At 38.2% G+C, this 25,832-nt stretch overlaps 1 protein-coding gene across 1 annotated transcript; it reads left to right on the plus strand.

The window, feature by feature from the left end:
* The first annotated feature begins 877 nt into the window (after positions 1 to 877).
* On the plus strand, positions 878 to 25,356 carry slc6a1a (solute carrier family 6 member 1a). The gene is made up of 15 exons (XM_065286450.2): positions 878 to 1,149; positions 1,903 to 2,199; positions 2,543 to 2,674; positions 8,349 to 8,449; positions 8,599 to 8,708; positions 8,796 to 8,928; positions 9,009 to 9,143; positions 9,217 to 9,320; positions 9,540 to 9,664; positions 9,811 to 9,923; positions 12,800 to 12,931; positions 13,023 to 13,125; positions 17,080 to 17,180; positions 20,106 to 20,273; positions 24,123 to 25,356. The coding sequence occupies exons 2-15, from the start codon at positions 1,965 to 1,967 to the stop codon at positions 24,462 to 24,464; spliced, it is 2,034 nt and encodes a 677-aa protein (XP_065142522.1). The 5' UTR covers positions 878 to 1,149; positions 1,903 to 1,964; the 3' UTR covers positions 24,465 to 25,356.
* The last annotated feature ends 476 nt before the right edge of the window (positions 25,357 to 25,832 follow it).

Genomic DNA, 25,832 nt, shown 5'->3' on the forward strand with positions numbered 1-25,832 from the left:
ATTTTATTATCTTTCTGAATGAGTCTGTCCAGCCGTAGCCTGTGTGTCACCAGCAGCTCAAAATCACTCATGTGTCCACAGCAGGTGCAGAAATATGTCCTGTTTTCACAGCCTGTAACCAAATTGAGATGCAGCCAGATGGACTGTAAATGCTACATTTCGTGTTGTGTCATTAGTAGGTTAGTTCACTCCTCATTGGATTACCATCTGCTGCCAATTGAGTTCTCTACTCGGAGCCAAGATTTGAGAGAGGAGATGAAATCTAAACCTTAAATCTGACCCCACACAGCCAGCGTTTACTGACATTTACAGTTGTAAAAGTTAAACCGCTTTGGGGTCCAAAACATCATGCGGCCACAAAGTTCACAGTTGGTGGTCAAAGTTAATAGGCCATGATGTGTTGAGTGAGAGTTTACTTTTTACTTATTCATCATGGACCCTTCAGACAGTCAAAACTTGTGTTTATAAGCAAAATAACTTCTCACAGCAAATAGTGTCACTTTTTTATTAATCTGTAGTCCAGTGAAGCACCATCAGTTTAAGATTAAAGTTTGAATGATGTTTGTATGCTCACACCTGGATGTGCTGTATTTAAGATGACTGTATATTATGGTTTGGTCACAGGTATGCGTGTGTTTGCGCACGTGTGTGTGTTTTGTGTGTGTGCGTATGGTAATCAGTATACATGAATTCCATGGCAAAATTGCAATCCTAATAAACAAAAAGATAAAAAACTCACAGATGTTCTTTGCATGCTGTAACATTTGAACAACAAAAGAAAAGGGGGAGGGGCGCATTTAATTTACTGTGTGTAGAATGATACTATGCATGTTGCTGACCTGAACGATTGTGTGTGTGTTAGGGGGGGGGGGGGTGTTGACTTTCACATGACATTGACGCTCTGGAGATGTTGAGGAGTCTCTAATCTCAGACTCAGTCTGCGCTCGCAGGATTCAGCACCACTCGCCCGTGGACAGCTCCACCAGACGCTTTACATGGACACTGATCACATTGGACGTACTCATCACTATAGTGGACATACTGGACTTATTTTTCATACTGGAAGTTTACTACTCGAAGGGAAATTTGCGGATACCTCACTGTACTACGCACGGACTCGTTCCCTTTGGCAGAACATTTACATTCACCGTAAGTAGGTGCGCAATTGTTAAAAGTGATTTTCAGTGATAAATCTGGTGATGATCTGGTAATAAAAGATTGCAGCAGCGCTTGATCACAACTATTGCCCTCATTTTCTATTCTGTTTTAAACTATAATTGGCATTTTGGATTTGTTTCGTTTGTTTTATGAAAACTAATCCCTGAAAAACGAACAAATTTGGAAAATATTTACTGTGCTTCATCCCTTACGAAAATAAATCATGGTTTTATTATCTTAAAAAGATAGCCTAGTAACCATGATTTTTGGCGTATTGATGATCATTTGTAAAAGCGTGGTTGTATTACCAAAACCTACGTTATCCTATGGTTACTGTGGCGAGATTGTTCATTTGTAATAACCATGTTTTTGGTTTAATTTCAAGCCAAAACATGGTTAATTTTTCTAATGTTAAGGGAATAACGTATTTATTTAACAAAAACTTAATGTAATGCATAAATGTGGCAAAAATTAGTCATCTTCACTATTCTTGCGTTATGGATGCACACAGTTTTATTTTAATTTTTATTAGGTTGTAACAATGAATTTACTGACAGGTTGAACGATCAAGAAACACTGATCATAAATAATCGACTCATGACAGACAGTTACATCTCAATCGGAGGCGCGTGTAGATTCATCAAACATTACGCAAGAAATGCACATGATCTGGTATGGTTCGGTGTTTTCAGGGTTACTAAGCGTTTATGGGTTAATGATCTGGTTTGGTTCGGTGTTTTCAAGGTAACTGAATCGGTCTTGGGTTCGAGCGGGTGTCTGCACGGACTGGTGCTGAAATCAGAAACATGGCCACAAACAACAGCAAAACCGCTGACGGCCAAGTTGTTACGGAACTCAACGAGATAACAACTAACGACAAACCCAAAGCAGAGGATGCCAAACCAGAGAAGAAGAAGAAAGACATTCCGGCCAGAGAAACTTGGGGTGGGAAATTTGATTTTCTGCTGTCATGTGTGGGCTACGCCATCGGACTGGGTAACGTCTGGAGATTTCCGTATCTGTGCGGGAAAAACGGCGGCGGTAAGAGCAGCTTTACCTTCACTTAATGTGTGTGTGGGTTCCATGTAGGTGTGTGTGTTGCTGCACCGTGCGTTTGTTTGTGTGTGTGTGTGTGTGTGTGTGTGTGCGTGTGTGTGCGCGCGCCTGCGTGCGTGTGTGTGTGTGTTGCATGTTGTGTGTGTGTGTGCGCGCGCGCGCACGTGTGTGAGTTGCGTGTGTGTTGCACGTTGTGCGTGTGTGTGTGTGTGTGTGTGTGTGTGTGTGTGTGTGTGTGTGTGTGTGTGTGTGTGTGTGTGTGTGTATGGGTTGCATGTGTGTTTTCTGGTTCTTCATTGACTGTTTTTATATTTTTGTTTGGTTGCAGGTGCTTTCTTAATCCCATATTTTTTGACGCTAATTTTTGCGGGAGTTCCCCTGTTTTTTCTGGAATGCGCTCTTGGACAGTACACATCCATTGGCGGCCTTGGGGTTTGGAAACTGGCTCCAATGTTTAAAGGTACACACTTTCTATTGATATTTTTCTCTGCTCTGTTTCTTTAAATTCAATGTATCTGTGACGTGTTCACTATGAAATTAAGATGGAAGTTTTCTGGCTACAAGTATGACTGTTAACATTAAAAAACATCCGTAAACGTGTGCTTTAAAACATTGACAAAATTCATATTTAGAAGATTTAGGAATTCAAAACTTGAATAGTTTTTTTACTTCTGCCTTTAAGGATCAATGATTTTATGACATCATTTAGCAGTTCAGCTTCTTATCAGATTTCAGGTTGAGATGCTGTTTTTACATGCTATCGGAATGATCACAAATATGAATTTCCCATGAATTTGAAATTGGAAATGAGTGGCTTACAACTGGGAAACTCAACTTTCCAACTTTCTGTGTTGGACTGCATGAAGTTTAATTATGGCTGAGCTTAAAGTCTTGCACATTTACGTAAAGCACTATAGGCGGTTTCATGGGACGCACGTCTGGTGATGCGATTACATGTCTGAGCAGAACTTTACTTCCGGTCTCTGTTTGTTTAATGGTTTGACTATTTGCTAAATACCTTGTCGAAAATAACACATTTTTGGTTTCCTAAAGACGAGGTAAGACGGCGATCATGGATTTGATGGGAGGTGTGGCAGCCGATCTGTAGTTATGATTGTATACATTATATAGTACACATTTTACACAGTAGCGTTAGCTCAGTGTAGTTTTTCATACGCTTTAGTTATGATCTAATCTATGAGGTAATCTACTTGTTGTTTGTTTAGCTTGCTATCAGAAACAAACTACAAAGGACTTTGTTGTTATTGATTCTTTGCGGAATTTACCAGAAGTTACGTTTGTTCCACAAAAGCCATTTGTTTATGTTGTTACTGCTGAACCCATCAAAGTAAAGACATTATAAAGAAGTTAGTACTTTATTTATTTTGGTACACACTGTCACAGTCTCTACAGTATTTTTGGATGTAGGCATGCATGTCTTTAAGTAAATGCAAGAGATTAACACGCATGTTGTGTGTGCAATATAGAATATATATGTTAGCTGTAACCCACTTCAGCCCATTGTATCACCGATGTCTCTGATGCTGTTGTAGTTTTGCGGTTTAGTAAATTTTAGAAATTGCCCCCCCCCAAAAAAAAAAGTTTGTGCAAGGAGCTTATTACAGCCTGTAGTTACGTCTCAAAGTTGTTTGCCTTAAGCGTCTGATTAAAACCATTTTTCTCTGGATTTGTAAAAGTAGAAAAGGGATCATAACCATGTTTATGGTTTTAAAGAAATTTTGGAGCATCTAACCACACCCCTACCCTAAACCTGATCACTTCTCAACCATATAAAACACACAAAGTAAAAGTAAAGTTATTGGTGCTTCGACTGATATGGCACTGATCATTATTTTCCAATAAATGTTTGATCAGTGGTCTCTCTAAAGGCAGATAAGCCGAACAGATGACGCAAAACTCGCTAGACTTGCTGTTAAGCTGGATGTCTTCAGCATCATCCGGCACTGTGCAGATCGGCAGGTACAGAGCAGTGGAGCGGTGTGCTGTTGTATTGCTCTTGCTGTAATTTTGTCATACTGGTCTTGCGGAGCTCTAAATGAAGTTAAAACCAAAGATATTTATTATTAACAAGATGTGTCACTGCTATTGCTATGAATGGGGGAGATGGCAACAGATCCACTCTAGTCCCTCCTTCTAGTTAAAAGAGCCAACCATCAACTGTTACAGAGTGACATCATCTGGGGGACCTGGAGGCGTTGCAAACTTGGCAGCGCAGAAACGCGACTTCCTTCAAAAGACTTTAAGTCGATCACGCTTGCTGACTTAAAAACATTCACTGGTCTGCAGAACAGTTTTTTATAAAAAAACCATGACATTCAGATTTTATCTTTATATTGTGCTGCCACCAGAGGTGGACTTAACATAGAGGCATAGGTAGGTGGCTGCTTGGGGCCCCCTACCAGCGGTCATATTAGGGGTCCCCCAACCAACCTAACAAATAAATAAAACCCTTATCATCATGAACACTTCAAAAGCATTGTAAATTGTATTAATATTATTAAGAAATACGTTGAAACTTTGAAATTGTAGTTAAAATGTCCAGTTCATGTTTATCTGTCACTACACACATAAACCCCCTTCTTTCACAATGAAATCGACTAGTCAGTAACGGTGTGCGCGGCGCGAAAGATAAACACAGAGTGACAGGAGGACTTGGAAAGTACACGAACAGAGACGAATCAAGACAAATATAATTCTGCTAGTTATAGCCTTATTTTTATTAATACCCTAATAATCTTATTTTGACACATATTTTGGGAAAATGCTTTGAACATTTTTTTAAAAACTCAATTATACACTGTGGGCAAATTCACAACCCTTTCGTTATGTTCGTGAAGAAAATATCCACCAAATTAAACTGCTGTAAAAAGCTAAGCTGCTATCGAATCACAACACACTAAACAAACTACACAATCAGAACTCGTTACGTATTTCTGAAGAAGGGAATTCATTAAACAAGGAAGACATTTGCCCATTTTAGGACAGTGAAAACAGCACTATATATATAAATATATTGTGTGTAAAATAATATGTTTTTTAATAGAGATGCTCCGATCAGCATTTTTGGGGCCGATCACCGATTACCGATCACCAAGATCATGATCTGCCAATCACCGATCAGTGCCGATCACAGGATGGCAGTGGAATGGGAATCTTTTATCTATAATCTAGCAGAGTTTGCACCATTTGTAGAAATGAAACTAACTATAAATTAGGTATATTATTGTTTTAATAGAGAATCAAATAAATAAGCACAACAAATATTTCTTCTTGCAAAGAGAAATGTAATATGCCTATACAAAAGGTTTATGTCTGTTAAAAGTAATTAAAATAAAACACTTCACAGTCTTTACTGTTTGAATTAATATACACGCATTCGTTTGAAGTACAACAGTTCTTCACTGATGAGCAGAGAGTAATTTCATTGAGAGATGAATTAGGATACTGTAGCTTTAAGACGTGGGAGAGATCGTTCTCTTCACGTGCACTGATGACAGGCTGCTGTGTATGCGTGCCGCGGGTGTCCGCAAACAAGAGCAGCTGTGAGGAAAATGGAAGTTTAAACCTTCAAAACTTTAAAACCAATGCAAGTAATAAACTTTCGGCATGAGGATGCAATTGTCCGCGATAGATATGTGTTGTATACGCTGTTTGATAGGGATGTGAAGACGCATCGCACTGAGGACCGGAGCGCGTGCTCATAGAAAATACGCATATCTCTGTAAAGGCAGAGAGAGAGATCCAAATCTGCACGTCACACATGAGCAACAGGTTACAAAATGCTCACACTGTGTAAAATTGTCTCTTATTGCAGCCACATCAGGAACGCTATGATGACAAAAGTAAACGGAAAGATTGGCTCATGAGATCGGCAAATTTAGCGAGTGCCGATCGCGTCATTTAATGCCGTTATCGGCCGATCACGATCGGCGGCCGATCGATCGGAGCATCCCTATTTTTTAAACATGAAACATGATCACGTTATATTAACACAATCAAAGCTTCAAAAACACAGGAAGAATGGGACCTTCTGGAAAAATCCTAACCTAAACACAATATTTAAAATATTTATACACTGCTTTTTGGGCCAGTTGTGCGCTTATATGTGTTAGGAACTGCCCGCCCGGTCGCTTTATCATGACCAAGCGAGACAGTGGGGAACGAACCCAATCGCAGACGAGGTTGGGGAACATGAAACAAGACTTTAATAAATGACAAACACAAAGCAAAAACCCACGATGGGGAAAACAGTACTAGAAATAATATAAACTAGACAGGACTGACTCCTAACAAACTAGACTGGACTCGACCCAAACACGGACTGGACACAAGCCGATCTACGCGATCCGGGGAGACCTGACAGACGACATGATCAAGGACATGACGAATACATTTAAATACACAACGCACGAGCACAGGATGCTAGACAACAGGGCATTATATAAGGGAACAAATCAAGAAGGAACAGTGGAAACTAATCAAACATTGATGGGAGAGCTAACGAGGAGACGAGGGGGTGGGAACACAAACGAGACACAGCAGCACACAGACCAAACAAAGGCCATGTGCTACAACGCAAAACATGGATACTGCCACGATCCTGCCACATGACTAAACAACTATGAATAACTATGACAGGAGGGCAGGACCATGACAGTATGCAGCTGGTGGTGCCCTCCAGTGCATATTTTGTACTTTTGTTACGTTAAATTTTGTACGTTTTTTGAATGCTGTGTCTTTTATTATATAATAAATAAACGGGTTATGTTATTTGCTAGGGATGCACCGATATGGAAATTTTGGCCGATACAGATAACCGATAACTATTTATATTTGGGGGCCGATAACCGATATATGTATATATATATATATATATATATATAGGCCGATAAATATTCATATTAATTTCACAATGAAAAACTCCCAGACCGTGGACATCTTGTCTTTGCGCTAAACTAGCATACTCTTCTTAAGCCCGCAACATGTGTAATCTTCGTGCTATGTCACAGAAAGCGCCAATCAAAACTTCACATGGCCAGCAATGAGCAAGTGAAGTGGTTCAACAAACCGAAATAATCCATCATTTATCGGCCTAATTTTGCTATCAGACCGATAACCGATAATATTAAAAATAAGCAGTTATCGGCCAATAACGATATGTCGGCCGATATATCGTGCATCCCTATTATTTGCTTAAAGGACAAGTTTGGTATTTTACACTTAAAGCCCTGTTTTCAGATTGTTTATGATGAAATAGAACGGTTTTGACTGAAATTTGGACAAATAATGCTGGCCCGAGAATTTTCGGGTGTTTATTGTATCAGCCCCACCTCTACAATGGCTGCATAGGTGCACTGGAACAATCCTTCCTAAAATGCATTAAACTTTCGTTTACAAAGACGTGAAACTCACCGAGTGGTCAGGGGTGTTCACTGATATGCTCACACAAAAACCGCTGCAAAAGATGCTTTCCAACAGGTTTTATCGTAGTTTATCCAACTCCATTGACTTGTATTAGATGTGCTGTGAGGTACGGTATTACTCCGCACCGGGAATGTTGTTTCTATTCTTGCAATTGGCAAAGGTGGATTATCGCCACCAACTGGGCTGGAGTGTCTATTATACGGGTGTGAGGCGTTTGGAAAAATAGGTCCACAAGTTTTCAGCGAATGGTAAAACACCTGTTGGAAAGCATCTTTTGCAGCGATTTTTGTGTGAGCATATCAGTGAACACCCCTGACCACTCGGTGAGTTTCACGTCTTGGTAAACGAAAGTTTAATGCATTTTAGGAAGGATTGTTCCAGTGCACATATGTTCTATTTCATCATAAAACAGGGCTTTAAGTGTAAAATACTGAACTTGTCCTGTAAAATTCCTGAAAATGTTTAATATAAATACAATTAATCCTCTTTTAAGTTTTAATTGAAAATCATATCCCAATACATGTCATCATTGCAAAATTATACCCCAATATATAATTTTATATGTAGAGGTGCTAATATAGTAAATGACTCTATGGGTCATGCGTATTTGGGGGTATGGACAAATGAAAATGGTCGTATAGGTTGGAGGATAGGTTGAAATTGTAACATATGATATATCATGATTCCAGGTGTCGGCCTTGCAGCTGCTGTTCTGTCTTTCTGGCTGAATATTTACTACATCGTCATTATTGCCTGGGCCCTGTACTACCTATACAACTCTTTTACCACCGTAAGACATCCTTGTCCTCTATTTTATATGCATGCATACTGAGAGAGAGAGAGAGAGAGAGAGAGAGAGAGAGAGAGAGAGAGAGAGAGAGAGAGAGAGAGAGAGAGAGAGAGAGAGAGAGAATAAAGCATTTGTTCTACTCATTCTAGGACCTTCCATGGAAAACTTGTAACAATCCATGGAACACAGACAGATGTTACACCAACTACAGCATTGTAGACACTACCAATCTCACCAGTGCTGTCATGGAGTTTTGGGAGTAGGACTTTTTGACTTTTAAACACAAAAATACATAGGAAATATTTTCTTGTGATGACTGATTGTGTTGCATGATGTGCTCGTATAGACGCAACGTGCATCAAATGACAGACGGCTTAGAAAAACCTGGCCAGATTCGTGTACCACTCGCTATAACGCTTGCCATCGCATGGGTCCTGGTCTACTTTTGTATCTGGAAAGGAGTGAGATGGACTGGAAAGGTGAGAGTTTTTTTTTTTGACAGCTGGTCAGTCTATGTGCTGGGTGAATGCATTTAACACAGAAATCATTGTGTTTGCAGGTGGTGTACTTCTCCGCCACCTACCCATACTTCATGCTGTTCATTCTGTTCATCCGTGGCGTGACCCTGCCCGGGGCTCGGGAGGGAATCCTATTCTATGTCACTCCGGATTTTCAGAAGCTGAAGGAGTCTGAGGTGATTTTACAGACTCACACGGGTCAGTCGATTCCAAATTTGCTGCTAAATGTTATTTCGTTTTTCATCTCAGGTTTGGCTGGATGCTGCAACACAGATTTTCTTCTCGTACGGTTTGGGTTTGGGCTCCCTCATCGCTCTCGGCAGCTACAACCCTTTCCATAACAACGTGTACAGGTACGGTAAGAGAAACTCATCAACCTTTTTATTTTTTTGCAAAGCGTTTGTTTGAATGCGTAAATGTGTCTGCCCTAAAACTAGCAGATTGCTATTATGTGCCTGATATCAGATGTGAGGTTTCAGCATATATATATATAAAGTGTAAATGGCAAACGATTTGGCAGAAGTCAGTGCTGAGTCATTTGATAACAGGAGCCATGTTTTCTGGACCCGCAGGGACTCTATCATCGTCTGCTGCATTAATTCCTTCACTAGCATGTTTGCTGGATTTGTGATTTTCTCTATCGTTGGTTTCATGGCACACGTGACAAAGAGATCTATAGCAGATGTAGCTGCGTCAGGTAATACGTTCACATAACATTACAATCGTCTCTAGTGAAGGTAATTGCTGTTTTCAATCATATAAATGAAATGTAGATGTAGTTTATTGTAAAACACGACAGAACTGAGTTTGTCATTATTAAATTGTGATTCTGTGCTTTCACAGGCCCCGGTTTGGCATTCTTAGCCTATCCAGAAGCCGTGACACAGTTACCCATCTCACCGCTGTGGGCTATTCTCTTCTTCTCCATGCTACTCATGTTGGGAATCGACAGTCAGGTAAAAACATCACATACTCAAGCTCTGACCTAGAAAAAGAGAGATCTTTATATATCTGTATTGCATTGGTTGTCTGCGGTGGGTGATAAGTTCAGTGAGTCTTGTGTCTAGCAGTCACGTCGTCTTCTGATGGTCTTGCCTTTATTAAAAATCTTATACAGTATGGTCCCATGATCTTCCTCTGAATGTCTAGGATGGATTTGATCCTCAATCCTCAGAAGCAATAGAGAAACATAGTGCATTATTTATACATGTATTATTATATATTATCTATATAATTATATGTTTGTTTTCACCCAGTCTCATGGAAATGCGTATAAATAGCACAAAGTGTGAAAACTCGTGCAATACATACGCCAAATTCCAATTTGGTGTGCATATGATACACCTGTCCTTTCAATTCACTTAAAATGCCGCATCTTTTTTGTTGTTTTATTTATTGGTTTCTCAATTTTTTTCTATTTTTTACCATTGTCGCTTGGGTTTAGGGTTAGCACTACTTTTTGTTACATAAAAATTACATCCTAACTAGGGATGCTAAACAATTAATCGCGATTAATTGTTAGCAGAATAAAAGTTATTGTTTACATCACATATGTGTGTAAACTGTGTATAATAAATATGTATATATATAAATATGAACACATTCAAAATTGGCTGCATATATTAAGTATTTATATTTATATATAATATAAATTATACATAAATATACAAATGTATATACACATGTAAACATTTCTAAAACATGCATGTGTGTACATTTATTTATACAAAGTTATTATACACAGTTCACACACATCTATGATGTAAACAAAAACTTTTATTCTGCTAACGATTAATCGCGATTAAAGAGTAACTAAACCCCTGGTGAGAGCCTGACTCCACCCACTGCAATATTTGAAAAATGCAAGAAAAGTGGGCAGATCCCAACGAAGATAGAGGGGACGAACTAAGCTCGTATCAAGTGTGTGGTGAGATCGTAACAAGGGCGTGGTGAGCTTGAACCTGCTTACGTCACGAGTCATTTTTTGGACCCAACATCCAATAGGAAAATTCAACTGCAGTAGCCACCGTTCAACCTGAAGAGGGCAGCACTCAGACGTTTTTACACCATATATTGCAGTATTGAAACACTTTATATCCAAATGTCAAAAAAATTACTAAAATCAATGAAAAGCACTAATAAAGCATCATTCTTACAGATCATTTTCTAAAAAAAGTTGGTTTAGGGTTTAGTTACTCTTTAATCATTAAGCATCCCTAATCCTAACCCAAAACCCCTTACTCAAATCCATTACACTTGGCTCATTTAGATTCCATATTATTTAAACTCCATTTCGCATTTTTGAAAGTTTCACTACAGTACTTTTACTTGCTACACTCTGGGCCGCGAAAACAAAAAGTAAACAAACTTTTAGAATATAAAAGCAAATGTTGAATTAAAAGGCACCAGAAAAAAAGAAAATGCCATCTACTCCGGTAAATGCTTTGGACCCACCCACATTTTTTAGCTTCCGATGCCCATGTGTAAACTATATGCCTTACAATAATTGACCGTGTTTGGCAATTGTTAACATTATACTGCTAACTCTAAAGTGACTGTTTTATAGTTATATTTTATGAACAATAGCATGGATTTGTTCAGTCTTCTACTTAACTCTTTCCCCGCCATTGATACGTTAACTCGTCAATTAAGAGGAAACACTTCACTGCCAATGACGAGTTTATCTGGCAATCCATATTTCCGTTATTATCCACCAGATGGTGCTCTTACCCAACTTATAAAACCTGGAAGCAATGCTTCAAGTCAAACAGTTCAAACTCAGTGTATGTTTTGATCATCGCTCTGAGTCGGATTTCTATCAGAAGTCTTTCACAAAAACGCAGTTATCTTAGCTTTTTGCTCAGAATTTGGTATTTTTGAAGAAACCTACCCATATTTGAGAGATGATAAAAAGAGAACACATAAAGATAGGATAAAACAGGTTTTTTGTTTGAAAGCAGAGGGTGTGTTCTTTCATGTGATCTATTGCATGTTTATATATTTAAAGAAGAACATTTTCTGGAAGGTAAACTTTTGTAAAAATCATAAAAAATGCTGGCTGGCAACTTTTTTTAAAAACACTGGTGGGGAAAGAGTTAAAGTTTGTGAAGCTTGTGGACAGTCCGCTATGTGTGCTGCCAAACAGCCCCTAACCAGTAGCTGAGTTTGCATAACACTGATTTTATGCACATTTTTAAGTATGACATCAAGAACGAGTGATGAAAACGCCAAATTTCGAATAAAAGTTCTTAGGCTCGCTTGAGGTGTTTTTAAATTTATGCTCAAAACGAGTAAATGCGAATAATAGGAGATGGAAACGCATTTGCTGAATAAATTCTGATGCAATGAACATTAAACCCCCATATATGGGGCTTGTCGTCATCGTAATGCCTTTACTGCATCAAAAACTCTGCATTTCTTCTTCTGTGCACAGCATTCAGTTTTGCAATTATAAGCTGTACTGCTAATGAATGAATAACTTGCCCCAATCGTGAATACATGCAGTCCAGTCTCCATTTTCCAAGCATGCCTTGTTTTATCTACTGTTGGTTATTAAGTTACCAATACCACCTTAATTCGCTCAAACCGCTTAATGGAAACGCACCTAATTTACATTTGTTTTTTGGCGAAATTTGAAAAGATTCGCTACCTGATCGGATGGAAACCCATCTAGCTTGAAATCACCGTAATGCACAGCTCTACATGAGAAATTCTGGATCCAGACCGAGTGAAACCAATGGCTAACAAATGTCACCAGTTAATTTGGAAATCTACAACCACTTTTTTTCATGTAAATGTGACAGTAGAGTTATTGTTTTTTTTTTTTTTGCAGTTCTGCACGGTGGAGGGATTCATTACGGCACTGGTGGATGAATTCCCACGTCTGCTCAGAAATAGGAGAGAGATCTTCATCGCATGTGTGTGCGTTGTGTCCTACGCCATCGGGCTGTCAAATATCACCCAGGTATGGTGTATTCTGATCATGCAGGCTCACATAAGAGTTGTTTCCGGCAAAAGAGCATGACATTAATATGATTGTGTATCTGTTGTGTTAGGGCGGTCTCTATGTGTTCAAGCTCTTCGATTATTACTCAGCCAGTGGTATGTGTCTGCTCTTCCTGGTCTTCTTTGAGTGCATCTCAATCTCTTGGTGTTACGGTGAGTTCTCTGCACATCTATCCCATGTTTGCAATGAATGGATTTCATATTAGATCATACTTTGGTCTTTTGCATCTTTCTAGCAGTCTCTAAGATTTAAAAGATGAGACCTGAGATGAACAGGAATTTAGATTTTCTATGCCCAGAAGATTAATTTTAACTTGGTTATGACTTTATTGCAAAGACATTCTTAGTTTTTGAGTCTAGTTTACCAGTAATCTAAAAATCAATATACATTTTCCTAAATGCAAAATGATACCGCAAAATGATGTCATTTTGGATCTTCAGGGAATCGATCTTGTTTTAAGGACGTTTGGGTAATGGTGTTGGAAACAAGAAAAAAAGAGATTTTTTTTGCTGTTGTCACAGTTTTGCTATTCTTCTGGGAATGATGCATCACCAAAGCGCTCAGTTTCTTCACTTTCGTCATGTTCTGATAGTTGACCAGTTGTATCTTGTCTTTCTGATTCTGTCGGCCCCACAGGATCACACCATTGTTTTGTTTTGTTTCGTTAAGTTTGAATCCATTTAGTGTTTTAGCTCAAGAATAAATTTTTTGTGACGTGCTTTTACATTTAATGTATACTGTAATGTTGCTGGATTGTCTTTTGGGCTTTCTTTGAGCCTGTATCTTTCTTGGGTCTTATTGATGTTGTGTCTGTTGTTCCTGTGATAATGTGTCTATTTTACCCCATTCACACAGACCTTTTGTCCCAGAAAATACCCTTAAAATGGCCAGACAAGCTTCTGTGTGAACGCAAACACATCCCGTAAATCTTCTGAGATCATTGCCGGAAAGAGGACCTAGTAAAATACACGGAAAACCCTCTGTGTGAACAAGAAGCCAAAACAATGCTGTAATGGGCGTGTTGTAGTGAGGACGCATCACAACAAAAGTTATGGTTCAGCTCCTTAAAACGAGAGATAACATGCATATAAACATTCACCACGAGAAATGTTGCAAACTAGATTAAAGCAGTTATCGGGAAATGATAAATGAGACGCATAAACAATGACGCACATGCCACAGTGAGGACGCGCGTGTCATGGCAACATGAAGTTGGTTCAACTCTTTAAAATGAGGGATTTACAACATTCATGACGAGAAATGTCAGCAAACTGGACTGAAGCAGATATCAGGTAAGTTAGCTCGTCACTTAATGCGTTGAAACGGAGATCATTCAGCAGCATAAAAGAATATTGCGTCACGTGCTCATTTGAGCTATAATAAACAAAGATGCCCGTGCATCATCCCAAAAAGATATATCGTTCAGCTCCTCAAAATGCGGGTTTAAATGCATATAAACAATCACAATGAGAAATGTCTGAAAACTGTATTAAAGCAGAGATCAGGGAGCTCGTCAAATATCCACTCTGAAGCTGAGATCATTCACCAGCATAGAACTGTGCGTTCACGCGCTCCTTTATAGTCTTATCATAAACAAAAATGCACGCAAGTGGTTTCTGGAGAAAGAAATAATATATAATATGCAAACTTCAGACGCTGCGTAGAAGAGAGGGTGGGACTTTCAACAGGTCACGTGTCTTTCCGAGACCATCAGATGCCGGGTAATCTTGGCAGTGTGTATGAACAAAAAATCAAGAAAATTCCAGGATGCATTTTCCGGAATGTCTGTGTGAAAAGGGCTTTTCTAGTATGTGGTATTTTCTACTCAGTCCTCAATTCCAGCCAATGGTAGGATTTTGCTTTGTCTGTTTATTGCTGCTTGTGATTTGAATGCATTCGAATGCTTTTCACTTCACAATGTCTCAATGTGTCACGTGAACGCTGAATGAGACTGAATGTGACACACAGATTCTCTTTGCGTTTACAGATGTACTTACAGTATTGCTCTTAATGTCTGTTTTTGTCAGGACATACTCCATCTTGATTTACTGTTGTTCCTGCTATAGAAACAATTTTTAACTGTTGATGATGTCTGTTGTGTGACTTTCACATTAAAGGGATAGTTCGGCCAAAAACGATATTAAGCCCATGTTTACTCACCCCGAAGCCGTCCGAGTTGCATATGTCCATCATTTTTCAGACAAACACATTTTCAGTGATTTTAGAAAATGTTTTAGATCTTTCAGTTAATCAAATGTGAAGTTACGGGGTCCACGTCCTTCAAGTCCAAAAAATGTGCATCTATCCTTCACAAAATAAATCCAAACGGCTCCATGATGATAAACAAAGGTCTTCTGAGGGTAATCCGCGCCATTTTGTTGTAGAAATATCCATATTTAAAACTTTATTAACGACAATAACTCGCTTCCGGTAATGCCACCATCTTACTCGTATCCGCATTCAAGACGAGAGTTTTACGCAGGTTTGTCTGCTGCTGCTCTGTGCCTCCGCTCTCCGAATTTGTCATACGTCACTAAGAAAAGTGCGTACACTACGCTAATACTCTCTCCTGAATACAGAGGAGTCTAAGATGGCTACTGTAAGATACTGTAAGATAGTTATTTTCGTTTATAAAGTTTTAAATATGAATATTTCTACAGCAAAGCACAGATTGCCCTCAGAAGTAGAGCTGTAATCGGGCCTTAAAAGTTAGGCCCGAAATGTCCGGAGCCCGACAGAATGCAGCCCGAACCCGAACGTACATTTAGATTGACAGCTTTTTAAAAGCCCGAACCCGTTTACAGCCCGACATTATTTAAATGTGCGCACACACACAGCTTTTGTCAAGAATGAGAAATTTACACAGGATTTAACATTATTTATTCATGACTAATAATCTACACGCCACTTGGAAGTTGAAACAAAGAAATAAGTAATCTGTAACATTGTAACATCTCATTCTAAATAGGCTTATGCAATAACATTACACTATAAATATGCCAATAAAATTATTATTTCTTAACGAATTAAATTAAAATGATACATTCTGAATTAAGATGGGTATTTGGCAATAACGAAATTAAGAGGCAGGCTCCGCGGGATTTGCGTCGGCACTTCTCTCCATTACTGCCAACATTAGTCTATATCCTCTGTCTAAATTATGTAAGACTCGATTCATATTTAGTTATACATTGAAAAACCTACTCACCAAGATTAGGCTACATGTTTTTGATGAGGAAAATCATTAAATCCAATCCACTGTAAATGAATTCAGCGCGATCCTGCGCTACTGATTTGAACTTGACCGCTCATTTACCTCACAAAGCCGGAGCGGAAGCCCGAGCCCGCCCCGAGCCAGTGTAAAATGTTAGAAATGAAGCCCGAACCCGCCCGAGTCCGTCGGGTACCGACGGGTCCCGTCGGGTTCGGGCAAAGATCTTCAGCTCTACTCAGAAGACCTTTGTTTATCATCCTGGAGCCGTTTGAATTTAATTTGTGAAGGATGGACGCACTTTTTTTGGACTTGAAGGAGTGGACCCTGAACTTCACATTTAATTAACTGAAAGATCTAAAACATTTTCTAAAATATCTGAAAATGTGTTTGTCTGAAAAACGATGGACATATGCAACTTGGACAGTAAATCATGGGTTTAATATCATTTTTGGTCAAACTATCCCTTTAAGGATGATAAAATCTCATTTCCATAATGACCAACATAATTTACCAAGAGCAACACAAATTAGCAAAGAGTTTAAGACAAGCTTTTTAGGCATTAAATAATGGGGCAAATACCAGTTAACTTGTGATTTATTTAAATACTCTCCTCTCTTAAATTTTGCGTCTCTTTTTGCATTAGCAAAAAGGTCAGTGGCAAAAACAACGGTGTACACGCCTTTTCAGATCTAATTTCTTTATTGCGTGTCTTTAGTTAATCCTGACAGGAGTTTATTTAATGGCAATAGAAGAATTTTCACTGGCGCAAACTTTTAGTAAATCTGTCCCCTTGTGTATTCAATATAGTGTATTCCAGTCTGTTCACTGTATTCAGTCATTTCAACTTTTCCATTAGGGCTAATTGCAAGAACATGATTTCCTTCCATTTCAGGTGTGAATAAGTTCTATGATAACATTCAAGAGATGATAGGATACAAGCCGTGCCTTTGGTGGAAGCTCTGCTGGGTTTTCTTTACCCCTCTGGTCGTTGCTGTAAGTAACCACATTTTTTTTTAAATGTGTGATTTTTTTTATTGCAGAATCTGTTAGTTGAGATCACGAAGAAGCCTCTTCATGTTTGAGATAGCAGTTTTTGTATATTTAAAAGCGTACATTTTGCGGTTAAAATCAACTTGTTTTTCCGGAGATTCTAGCGTGCAGCGGGGGGCGTCATTGTCTGTGTGTATATTTGCATACTGTATAAGGTTGTGTTTTCGCCTCCGCCCCCAAAGGGAACGGCGTGACTACTGAATAAGGATAGTTCGCCCAAAAATGAAAATAATGTAATTAATGACTTACCCTTATGACGTTCTAAACTTGGAAGACCTCCGTTCATCTTCGGAACACAGTTTAAGATGTTTTAACGTTTGATTTAGTCCGAGAGCTTGTACGGTTTCCATGTCCAGAAAGGTAATAAAAACATCATCAAAGTGACATCAGTGGGTCAGTTAGAATGTGTTGAAGCATCGAAAATAAATTTTGGTCCAAAAATAGCAAGAATTACGACTTTATTCAGCATTGTCTTCTCTTCCGGCTCGAGCGTGAAGTCACGTGACTGTAGTGACGCGGCTGCCCTGTTCCCTTAGACATGTTTGCTAAGTTTTATTTTTTTTCAAACTTATAGCGTGCGTCTCCCCAGACTGTAAATGAAGCTCGGGCGCACAAAACAAAAGAAAAATAAAAGAAGCTGGGGCGGAACAAATAATAGTCAGCCGCATCGTACGTCAGCCTGACTTTGTGGGGCGCCGCAGTCGGATGACGTCAAAGTACCGCGAGAGCTCTTCAAGAAATCTTATGGAGTAGTTTAATTTCGACTCGCTCTCGCTGTACTTTGACGTCATCTCTCTGTCAGTTCTTGCAGCCCAGCATGAAGTAAAACACACATAAGTTACACAGAGATAGTTGAATTCGTTATATAATTGGCTAAATGTTTTGTCTATCAATATTTTTCATGAAGTCATTGGCTGATGGAGGAACGAGTGAGCGATTGGTAACATCCCTTAAGGACTTCACGTTTTCGACGGCACTGTTTGGATTATCTATTATACTACCTCCCTATTTTAAATACAAACTTTGAAGGCGGTTCATGTGTTTAAAGGAGTGTAATCTGATATACCCTTACATGTTACGATGTAAATAGTCCTCAGATTGTATATTATATTCTATTACCAGATGTTCATGCGAAATCTGATATAAACAATAGACTATATATCTATATTTCACGGATTATACGCATTTGTGGACAAAAATGGTCATTAGATGATTCACACATCTGAAACAGACTGGATTCGACTTGTGATCCACACAAAGGTTAAAAGTCATGTTTCTTATTGCATGTTGTCACATGTTGTCCGAAAAGAAATATTAGCTTCACCGAATCTTTCCGATGACATACAAAAAAATGAAGAAGGAGGAGTTACTATCATGTGAGGAGCGAGTATGAGTCATGCAACACTATACAACACTTATAACTTATGATTCACTACATGTTCGTGTCATTTATATAATATGCACGCGCCTATTTCCAACATAAGACAGAAGTCTTACTTACCGCATGCAACTCATGACCAGGTTGGGACTTTTCAATGAAATCCAGCGCATCAAACACACACGCAAAACTCTGCTGCTACCTCAGATAATAAACTATATCCATTGTTTCCATAAGGCTGACTTTCTTCTCCTTACGTCCAAAAACACACTTCTTCTTTCGTGTCATTGATGAGTCTTGATATTAAACAAAGCTGTCGCGTGAAGTGATGTTTGTAAGTTCTAGCGTCTCCCGCTGATTGACGGGTGGGTGGGGTTTTCCGGAGGAAGTGACCATATAAAGAAGTGATACGTATAGAAAACCCCTGAAACCTCAGTTGGACCTGTAATCGAAAAAACTTTCCGAAACTTGTACGAACCGTGTTACACGCCCAACTGCTTTTTTGACACTTTGCCTACGTTTAGCATGAGGAAACAACTCTATAACTATGTTAATAAGTCAGAATGCTTTAAATACCATTGAACCCCCCTTTAACATACTTAGAGTTTGCACTTAACCTCCGTTCTGAAACGGGCCCCAGATATCCACATATGACGACTGTCAAAAGACAATGGAAACCGTAGGGCTATATACACAGAGTAGGACATGACAAGACAGACCTGGACAACAATAAACACACGGACCAATGAACAAAAGAACTAGAACATGACTACAAATATGGCTACAAACAAATAACCTCAAAATAAGAGACTAAAGGGGATCGCACACCGGCCGCGCAGCTCAGCGTCGCGTTGAGTCGAGTCGCGTCTAGGACAACTCGGAGGTATTGTAAACCGGAAGTGCACATTAAATAGCGCGAGCTTCGTCAGATAGCATCTACTTCAAAATGCAAAATATACGTTAGCAGCCAATGTTAATCGTTAATGATTTGGGACAAATATGATGTTATTTAATGTTAAACTATGTGCGTGGCGCTCTGTGGCGCGACAGGGATTTGAGCAACTTCCTGAGTCACAGCTGGGCACCGCGGACAGGTGCCACCTGGCGGCGCCGGTGTGCGTATACTCATAGAAAACAATGTGTTTGATTTTTTTAGAACGGCGCAGCGCTGAGCGGCGCGGCCGGTGTGCGATCCCCTTAAGACAGGGGAGCACATGGACAGGACTGTGACAAACAATATATACAATATACAAAAAATATTGCAGTAAAACCTCAAATAAACTCTGTAAATGGCAAGAACAGTACTATCTCGGTTTTTTAAAATGAGATATTATACTGTTTTCCTGTACAGGCATGTTATTTAATGTCCCATTCTGTAATTACACCGATAAAGGTTTAATGAATACTTTAAGAGTCTGGAATTAAAAGTGATGTTTTAATTGTGTGTAGAGATCAGCATTGTTAAATAACAGCAAGAGTTTTTTCCGCAGGGTGTTTTCCTTTTCAGTGCCGTGCAAATGGTTCCTCTTACCATGAACAACTACGTGTTCCCTAAATGGGGTCAGGGAGTCGGTTGGCTCATGGCTCTGTCCTCTATGGTTCTTATACCCGGCTATATGGGCTACATGTTCCTCAACATGAAGGGCACATATAAGGAGGTAAGTTCATCTAATTAAACAAATATACAATCATATTAATTTAAAGTTCATTTTGTCTCTTCTAAAACACACATTGTAGATTTTGCTTTAATTTTCACAACAAAAAAAAAGATTTAAAGTCCCTATAGTTTATTTACATCTTAATCGATTATAATGGCTACTTTGGAATGCACATCAATATTTCTCTGTTTATTAGAATGTTGTCATGCAAACACCTCAATCCCATTTCTGTATTATAAAATTCTGATAGCCATGCTAAGATATGATTTATTCATGCCTGTCTTGCCTGTATTCATCTGAATTTTGGGTCATGTAAACAACTTACTCATCACTCATCAGCCGCACTCTTTTTTATACTTGTGAATAACCCAACACATTTTAGAAAGAAAACTGAGACTTTATAAAAGCTTTTGAAGAAAAATCTCTTGACCTACATTCAAAATATTGTAATGTATATCAAGTACACAGCAGAAGGGGATGTGTTCTCTGAAAAAGGGTTATGGTGTTCAAATTTGCATGTTTAATTTAATATTCACACAAACAACTGATACTGTACGTTTTAAAGCCAGGTAAAATAAAACTAATTGGCTTAATTAAACTTCTAAACTTTTTCTGGTCAGAATGCAAGTGGAGTCTAACCAGGGGCCGGATTCATGAAAACATTCTTAAGCCAAAAGTAAGGCCCAATCCCATTTCTCTGTCTTACCCCTACCCCTAACCCTTAGTTTTGCATGTTCATGTGAGAGTAATTGCTTAGGCCTTACTCTTATGTGAACGTGCAAAACTAAGAGGTAGGGGTAAGGCTAAGGGGAAGGGGTAAGAAAAACGTTATTAAGATAAATTATAAGAAGTTCGTAAGAATGTTCCTAAGTACAATTCTCAAACATTTTTTAAGATGTTCTCAAATATTTACTTATAAAACATCTTACATTTTGAGATTTAAGACTACTGTGAGGTTTTCATAACGTTAAGATGTTTTTCGAGAATTTTAATTCTTCTTAAGTTCTTTTTTAAGAACATTCCTAACGAAAAAAAGCTTTTTTAAGCTTTTTTGAGACTACAAAATATTCTTAAAATTTTTCTTTAGTTTGAATTCAAGAAAAAAAAAATGTGAGTTAAGAAGATTTTTTTAAGTGATGTTTTGTGAATCCAAGGCCCCAGGATCTTTTAAGGTTTCAAAACTACACAAAAGCTTCATAAAAATCCTCCACCCAACTTATGTTGTGTATTAAAAATATCCTCTGTAACTGAAATTTCATTTTATAACTGTACACAGCATTTTGGAACGATTTCGTTATAAAAACTAAATGTCAGAGCTGGGCAAAAAAAAACCCACCTACGATTTTCAGATTCTCTAATTCTCATGCGTGTCTCATCATTAAAGCTGGTTCGGTGATTAGCTCTTTCACCGCCAGCATTTTTCATGATTTTCACAAAAGTTTAATGCCTTCCAGAAAATGCTCCTTTTTAAATATATAAACATAAAATATATGAAATAAAAGAACAGACCCTCTGCTGTCAAACAAAAAAAATCAGTTTCATCCTACCTTCATGTGTTTTGTTTTTATCACCTCTCAAATATGTGTAGGTTTCATCAAAAACACCAAATTTTTAGCAAAAAGCTGAGATAATTCCATTTTTGTCCATTTTGACTTTTGATAGAGATCAGATGCAGAGCGATCTTTAAAACATACACGGACATACAGCTGTTTGCCCTAGGGCAATACTTCCGGTTTTTATAAGTTGCGGAAGAGCAAGATAATAGCGGTATTGCAGATTGACGAGATATCTCGTCAATGGCGGGGAAAGAGTTAGTAGTAAATCTCCTAGGCATCACCTGCTTTCAGATGGAGTGGCATTTACTACACAGAATTTCATCGAGAAGATTGCAAAAGTGCATTCATAGTCATGGAAATTGCCTCCGATATTGTATGCAATTTGAATCCATCTCATAAGAATATGTGTGTATTTTACGTTTCAGTGTGATTGTACCATACATACATTTACTTACATTTAAAACACACTGAAACGTATAATATCGACGTTTTGACAGGACTGATATGTAAATTATTTACGTATTTACAGCTTTACAAACGTACAAATTTGTACGCAAGTTATTCCTATTCATAAATATTAAAATCGCGGGCATTGGGGTTTCTTACTCATATTAATGACATGTTTTCAGTCATATTTTCTGACTTATTTATTTAAGACAGTTTACCCATTAATGAAATGATAATGATATTCAGAGAATTTCACAATATTGAACATTTTAAAACTTTAAAATGATTAACATTTCTGTATTTATTTAACTATTTTTTAATTTATTTAGTGTGTTTGCTATGACACACAAAAACACGTTCTCTCCTATGCTGTCTTCTATGCAATACGTTATTATTACTACTAAGCAATAATTACAACAAAATACAACATAAATTCACAAAAGATGTTACTTTTATTCATTTGCTGTAATCCACATCTTAAAAATTCATACGATTGCAAGGAACAGATCAAAATTCAGCCCTTTATCCAGCGATCTTGATCCGAGTTCTCATCTGCAACCGTGAAGTCAGATCGCGCGTTCGTTATAGGCTAATATAAATTTGACATATTTGCGTCATTTCCGTTTCTGTTGGTTTACATTTAAAAATTAAAAAAGCGTGCCGTGACAGAGGGAAGCCAGATTAATGTTCTCTTGGATTAATAACTTGAATACTTCTCTTTACTTTACTTCATATCCTCTGGAGAGGACCGCGGCTGCAGCACATCGTCATTTTAACTATTTTTGGTACTGATTTTAATATTCGCAATAAATAAGTTGTTGTGATCACACTTGTCTGTCTGTTATGCTTTTTGTAACAGTAAAGTAAAATGATTTTAATAAACTGTTTTGCGTAGGACTGTAGTGGCTTAAAATATCTTTTAAAAGCTATATTGTTACTAATATGTTCCTAAACATATCTGTCCATTACGTTGCATAATATAAAAGGAATACATTACGTATTTAAACATTTTATATAAAAAGGGTTTGGGTTTAGGGTAAGGTTTGGGGCAGGGTTAAGGTGGTAACATATCGCTAAAATGGTTAAAGGGAAATGATACAGCAGTCTTTATGGAATGAAAGATATGCAAATGTTTTAGCTGTAAAAACGTAATAATGCTACGTTTAAATGTTGTAAATACATCTAAATTATTTGTTTTAGCATTTAAACGTACAAAAAATAAAACATTTTGTTTTTAAAGTTACGTGTAAATACCACGTATTAACTGTGAGACCACTCTGGAAATACAGCTCTGTGTAGTAAATGCCGCTCTATTCAGGTGATGGCGATTTACTACTAATCACCAAACCGGCTTTACTGATGAGACACGCATGAGATTCGCAGCCGCTTTTTTGCCCAGCTCTATTAAATGTTGACAAACACTGAAAGAAATGCCATTTGTCTTCTTTTAACTCTTTCACCGCCAGCGTTTTAAAAAAAGTTGCCAGCCAGCGCCAACGTTTTTCATGATTTTCACCAAAGTGTAATGCCTTCCAGAAAATGTTCTTCTTTAAATATATAAACATACAATATACCAAATGAAAGAACAGACCCTCTGTTCGTTTTCTCTTAATTGACGAGATATCTCGTCAATGGCGGTGAAAGAGTTAAATGTCAACATTGCAGACTGACTAATGGCATAAATAATTTTCAAAAAAAAAAAATCTCAAGAAAAGAATTTGCTTTTAAAACTGTATAAAATTAATGTGCATGTAAATGTGTCCAGTTGATTTGCTGATAAAACACAATAATGAGCATTGACGTTATAACTGTGCTTACTGCTGCTGGATCTCTTGCCTCATTACAGCGCATCAGGATAATGTTGCATCCTGCAGCGGTTCGGCGAACGCAGGAGAATGGACCAGATCAACAGCAGCTGCAGCCACAGCAACCAGAGGAGTTACCGCAGGAACCGCAGTCACCACAGCAACCACAGTCACCCCAGCAACCGCAATCACCACAGCAACCGCAATCACCGCAGCAACCGCAATCACCACAGTCTCCGCAGCAACCTCAGTCAATGCAGCAAGTGGACCTGACGCAACCAAAATCTCCCCAGCAACCAGAACAACCACAGCAGCAATCTCAGTCGCAGGTGTCAGCTGAAAATGTTTCTTCAGCTAAACCTGGCAATGATGCCAATGTCTAAAAGCAGGAGAAGTGCAGCCCAGCAGAGAGCAATCAAAGCTTATCAACACAGAGGACTTCCATGTTTATACAGTAATAGAATCATCTACCTCCAGGGGTCATACAGTACATAATCAAACTAAACATACAAAAAACCTAAAGATGAAAACACAGAAACTTGCATTCGTGAAACATACCTTAAGAAGCTGCACTGTATGTTTTCCAAATGCAAAGCAAAGAGCGTGAGTTTTAAAAAAATGACTTGCATACTATGTATTATGTGTCTATACTAAGGTTATACTGTGAGTTAGATTTAAGGACTGCTTTGCAATGCATAAGCTATATCTGTGAGGTATACACTGTTTCTATGTTGCACTGGTGACTAAAGCACAGAGGAGATTCGCAAATGTCGTAAGATTATCCGGATCATTCGTATCGAGAAAGTCCTGTGCGCGAAGCACAAAACGCTTCGAAACGGCATAACCCTTGGGTTACCACGTTGTGTGTTGTGTATCGTGTTTTTGTCGAGAGAGACTGTTACGATTTATTTTTATCTCCAGAGAGGATAAAAGAGAAATCACTGAAATATGTGACTGAAACCTTTGTAGAATTATTTTTAGAATGCTTTGTAATTTATTGTTGTGACCAAGGACCAAAATCATAGACCGAAGCAAAAAGTTATCTATGCCTGGCAGTGTGTAGTCTGTAAAGCGCAGGGTACAACGCAAGGCGAACATTTCTACAGTCGTCTACACACTATATAGTGTCCTGTTTACACGTCCCCTCAGGAATATCAAGAAAAATTCAATCTGAGATATGACCCATGAGTACATATCAAGGCTTTAAGCCTGTGAGAAATGCATGACCATCAGTTAATACGTGTGCAAAAATGTTGAATTAGTGACCTCCTTGAAGTCGATACAAAAAGTTAGTAGCATATACTAAAATATTTCTGGTCTTATGGCCATCCCACAAGCACAAGACTAATATAGTATATATACACACAGATGACTCCTGTGATAAAGCAATGATGTGATGAGAGTTTGACTCAAAGGCAGCTACATGTGAAAAGAATTTGGTCGTCTTAAACGTGTTTACTAAAAGGAGATCGGTACCTACATAAATGTGAAATGGCTTTGTCCTGTGAATTTTGTACAAATACTGCAGTTTTATCTGGAGTTTTATCGTAACACTGTATGGTGTAAAACATGTAACCGTGAATGTTTGTAATCCATCATTAAGTTCTTGTCTAAATGTTCAAATTGCTGTTTTGCAATAATATTTTAATCTCGGAATCACATATCTTATGTGATGAGAAATATGTAATTTTAAAACAAATAGAATTTATGTCTCGTAAGAAATGATATTGTTTTGTATGTTTTTAACTGTT

The sequence above is a fragment of the Paramisgurnus dabryanus genome, chromosome 21, assembly GCF_030506205.2.
Source record: "Paramisgurnus dabryanus chromosome 21, PD_genome_1.1, whole genome shotgun sequence".
Classification (NCBI taxonomy): domain Eukaryota; kingdom Metazoa; phylum Chordata; class Actinopteri; order Cypriniformes; family Cobitidae; genus Paramisgurnus; species Paramisgurnus dabryanus.